Genomic DNA, 5,046 nt, shown 5'->3' with positions numbered 1-5,046 from the left:
AAAAAAAAAAAAAAAAAAAAAAAAAAAAAATCTTGCTGATTTGTATTAGCTGAAACACAGTGTATGTTCAAGTTAAAAAATGATTTTTTAGATGATTGTCTGAAAATCTAAAAGACACTAAATGTATGGTTTCATTACTAACACTCTGTAAGTGCATTACTAAGTTATTCCATTATCAATACCCATTTAAAAAGATGGATACATAACATTGTTTTGATTAGCTAAATTTTGATGAGTTTGGGCAACTCCAATAATATACCAAGAAGGCATAGCCATGTGCATATGTAACCTAACATGCCTGATAGTAACAGGCATAGTCAGTTCCCATATGTGAGGAAATACATTGGATGTGTGAATTTCTGATACCTGCAAAGGCATATATCCCATCTATCCCCATCCGTGCCCCATAACTCCCAATCTATGAAGGAAACAAAACCACAAAAATTGCCTTTCTGGTGGCAGGCATGAATAGTAGGAAGTGAGGCAGGCATGTTATTTTCCTACATACACTAGGCCCTGTCCAGAGCAATCTTTGGAACAAGAAGGGAGAATTAGGTGTTTTGTGTTTTTTTCCTGACATTACCCTAGGCTTGTCGGTCAAGAGAATTAGGTCTTATCTTAAGGGTTGATGAGGATGATTTCTGGGATTCTCCCTCTATCAGGCATGAGCCTGTGTGTATGCACCTTGGGCTGTGATATTTTTCTGTTTCAAGCTTTGTCTCTGTTTTCTCATAGTTTATGTTTTTAGTTTGTTTGGTCTGTCTTTAATGGTACTTTTTATTTTGTTTTTCTTTTTTTTTTAATTTTTTTTTTCTAATGGTACTTTTTAAATTTAAATTTTATTTTAATTTGTTTAAGAGACAGGGGTCTCACTTTGTCACCCAGACTGGAGTGCAGTGGCATGATCATGGCTCACTGCCACTGTGATTTCCTGGGCTCAAGTGATCCTCCCACCTCAGCCTCCAGAGTAGCTGGGACTACAGGCATGCACCACCATGACTGGCTGATTTTTTAATTTTTTTGTAGAGACAGGGTCTCTCTATGTCACCCATGCTGGTCTTGAACTCTTAGACTCACGCAGTCCATCCACCTTGGCCTCCCACAGTGCTGGGATTACAGGTGTGCACCACTGTACCTGGCCCGTCTTTCCTGGTAGTTTTTCTCAAATGCTTGGTAAAGTTTATTCATATTTAAGAGTAAAGTAGTAACACAATGATTGGAAACTTGTGTCCATGAGCAAGACATGTTCATTGTAGGATCTTGATGTTTCATTGAGGATCCTCCCAGAAGACTATGTCAATTTTCTCAGCAGAATTCTCCTGTTTCCTATCTTACAGGGTTGCATAGTTGCACATAATCAATTTTGTGTGTGTGTGTGTGTGTGTGTGTGATTTATAATATGAGGAATTGGCTCATTTAATTATGGTGGTTGGTTATTCCAAAATCTACAGGATGGGCCAGCAGACTGGAGATCCAATGTTCCAGTTTGAGTTCAGTAGCAGTCTACTACAGAACCAGAAAGAACTGCTGTTGCAGATGAAGTCTGAAGGCAGTCTGTTGGACATTTTCTTCTTAATTAGGGGCCCTTCTATTCAGGCCTTCAACTGATTGGATGAGACCTATCCACATCATAGAGGGCAATCAATTTGCTTTACTCAAAGTCTGCTGATTTAAATGTTAATCATATCCAAAAATCCCTCACAGAAACACCCAGAATAATGTTTGTCCAAATATCTGGGCAGCCTGTGGACCAGCCAAAGCAACACTTAAAATTAACCATCTGATATGGTTTGGCTGTCTCTCCACCCAAATCTCATCTTGAATTATAATTCCCATAATCCCCACATGTCATGGGAGGGACCTGATGGGAGGTAATTGAATCATGGGGGGGGGTTCCTCCATGCTATTCTTGTGATAGTGCGAGGCTTCTGGCTTCTCTCTGCTCTCATTCTTTTCCTTCCTGCCATCATGTGAAGAAGGATGTGTTTGCTTCCCCTTCCATTATGATTGTAAGTTTCCTGAGGCCTCCCTAGCCATGCAGAACTGTGAGTCAGTTAAACCTCTTTCCTTTATGAATTACCCAGTCTCAGGCAGTTCTTTATAGCAGTGTTAGAGTGGGCTAATACATCATTACGGGGTGTAAATTTGGCTACTGGCACTCTGAGACCTAAGCAGTAGAAAGGGGTGAGAAATGGTCTTGTTATCCTCCCTTGGCTATGCCTGGTTGTATCTGAGTCCAGCTTCATTTTCAGGGAGTAAAGCCTAATGTCTTTCCAATATAGTGAAGGAATTTGGAGTTCTAACTGCTTCTTATGTAGCCTTTCATGCAATACTCCAGTTTTCTGTTCCTCTGGAATCCTCACTTTTTAGAGATATCTGGTCCCTCAAATCTTGATCCTTTCTGGGAGTTGTCAAACATGAATCTGATTTTTTTGAGGCTTTTTCTGTTGATACCTTATATTTTATTTTATCTGTTCTGCTGACTTGGTTACTATTTGCCCATCTTCATTCTAGGTTCCAAAATTTTGTTTAGATTTTTCATTTGCTGTTGTCTCCTCTCTTGTTCTCTTTGTACTTGTGCTTTGCTTTATCCCCTTTTTATTCTTTATTTATTTATTTATTTATTTATTTATTTATTGGAAATGGAGTCTCGCTCCATCACCCAGGCTGGAGTGCAGTGACGTGATCTCAGCTCAGTGTGACCTCTGCCTCCCAGGTTCAAGCCATTCTCCTGCCTCAGCCTCCTGAGTAGCAGGGACTACAGGTGTGCACCACCATGCCCAGCCTAATTTTTGTATTTTTAGTAGAGTCAGGATTTCACCATGTTGGCCAGGCTGGTCTCAAACTCCTGAGCTCAAGTGATCCACCCATTTTGGCCTTCCAAAGTGCTGGGATCACAGGTGTGACCAGCCATGCCCAGCTACATTTTTCATTCTTTTACTGTCTTTTAAATGGGGCTTTAGGAGAACCTCAAATTAATCATGTGTTCAATATGCCATTTTTAACTGGAAATCTCCCCCTCCCCTTTTTTAGCATTAACTTTTTAACAAGAAAAATAGTTATAATTAACTAGACTATACATTATAAAGGCCTCAGCACTACCAAGCATTCTATAAAAAGCATTCTGGCTCAAAACAAACACTCTGATACCCATGGATAACGGGTGTACAGAGGTTAGAAGATATTTTCAACGTAGATAAACTGGACCAATTTAGTTTTGTTTTAATAAATTTAATTTCAAGAAGCTGTTATAAAATAGAAATATTAGGCCGGGCGCAGTGGCTCACACCTATAATCCCAGCACTTTGGGAGGCTGAGGCGGGCAGATCATGAGGTCAAGAGATCAAGACCATCCTGGCCAACATGGTGAAACCCCGTGTCTACTAAAAATACAAAAATTAGCTGGGTGTGGTGGCGTGTGCCTGTAGTACCAGCTACTTAGGAGGCTGAGGCAGGAGAATTGCTTGAACCCGGGAGGTGGAGGTTGCAGTGAGCCGAGATCACGCTGCTGCACTCCAGTCGGGCGCCTGGCAACGGAGCAAGACTCTGTCTCAAAAAAAAAAAAAAAAAGTTATATTTCTAAGCCTCATTTGCTGACTTACTTTTTACAGTATTTGATTCAATGAAATTTTAGTATAATAAGACAATTCAGTTACTTTCTTAGAATTCATTTTAGTAGTATTCTTTCTCTGGATAGCCAGATGTATAAAACAGGTATGTAGCAGTAATGACTTCTTTCATTGTGAAATTAGTGCTTTTGTTAAGACTTAAGACTTGTTTCAGTTGCTGCTTGACTATGGCATACCAACTGTAATTTCCTAGATAATCTTCCAAGAATTATGATAATCAGGTATTACCTTCTCTTTTGGTCCTATCCCTTTGATGTCTAAATCAAGGACAAGTAAACTTTGAGTTCTGAGTATGCTACTAGTGAAAATAAGCTATGCTGTGCTAGTAAGTATAACTGGTAAGTCTAAACATAGGAAGAGAAGAGAGAAAACAGAAGGTAGAAGTAAAGTCAAAAAAGGTCTTAAGAGAGAAGATCACAGTTTGGAGAGGGTTGTTTTATGGTGGTTGACTTGAATGCCTGGCTACTCATTTTTTTGATTTTTGATAGCATCTTTCCATAGATATATCTCATAGTGAAATTATGGTCTGAATATACTTTTTTTCCTTCTTATTGGTATTTGTTTCCTCAGTTTCTTAATAGCCACAGAATTGAAGATGAAAAATTTATTTTTATTTCAGGGAATGCAGCCTCATCTCCAGGCTTTGTTGTTGCTGTATAAGTTCTTTGCCCCTGCTCTGATTTCTGTATCTTTGCCTGTAAGGAAGAAGGTAAGGGATTAAGGAGAGAGAAATCATATTGACATTGAAATATGTTATTTTTGGTAAGGTTAACTTACAGATTTCAACTGAAATATTTATAGCCTACTATTTTACTATCTAGTATTGTGGTACTGTTTTGGGGAAGTTTTTTTTAGGGATTGGCATTTTGTGTTAATCCTATTTAGTGTATTTAATAGATTGCTGATGAGAAAAAAACAACTTTAAATGTATTTGTATGGGTGTAAAGGATTTCATAATATATTTTCAATTAATAAGAGTTTTAGACTTTATGTTGCTCCAATTTATGGGTGCCTACTTTCTTGTACTTTGTATCCAAATTTATAGATCTATTTTAAGAATTCAGAGAATCTTTGGAAGACAGCTCTGCTTGCCGTGAAGCAAAGAAACCAGGGACCTTCTCCAGAACCTCTGAAATTGATGTTAGGTCCAGCTAATGTTCGTCCTCTAAAAAGAGTAAGTATCTAAAGCCCAAACAACTTGCATGACTTTCTTTTATTAAATCCAAATAATAACCATTCATATCTTAGAGGAGATTATAGATATTTAAATTCATATCAGTTACCCAGGATTCTGTCTAAACCATATTCAGATTCCTTTAATTGAAACACCTTAACAGCTGCTTTTATATTTATGGTTTGTAGTCTATTTAGTCCATCAGTAGATTGTTTTATTTTCTTTTTTTTTGTTTTTTTTTTT

The 5,046-nt window shown here is 38.0% G+C and overlaps 1 protein-coding gene across 1 annotated transcript in view; it reads left to right on the top strand.

The window, feature by feature from the left end:
• Positions 1–5,046, top strand: part of CENPI (centromere protein I) — a 74,394-nt gene that overhangs the window by 21,070 nt on the left and 48,278 nt on the right. The window contains 2 exon segments of the mRNA XM_037730423.1: positions 4,249–4,338; positions 4,675–4,816. Coding sequence (XP_037586351.1) covers positions 4,249–4,338; positions 4,675–4,816 — 232 coding nt within the window.

The sequence above is a fragment of the Cebus imitator genome, unplaced genomic scaffold, assembly GCF_001604975.1.
Source record: "Cebus imitator isolate Cc_AM_T3 unplaced genomic scaffold, Cebus_imitator-1.0 Scaffold343, whole genome shotgun sequence".
NCBI classification, from domain to species: Eukaryota; Metazoa; Chordata; class Mammalia; order Primates; family Cebidae; genus Cebus; species Cebus imitator.
This window is presented reverse-complemented; position numbering and strand designations above follow the sequence as displayed.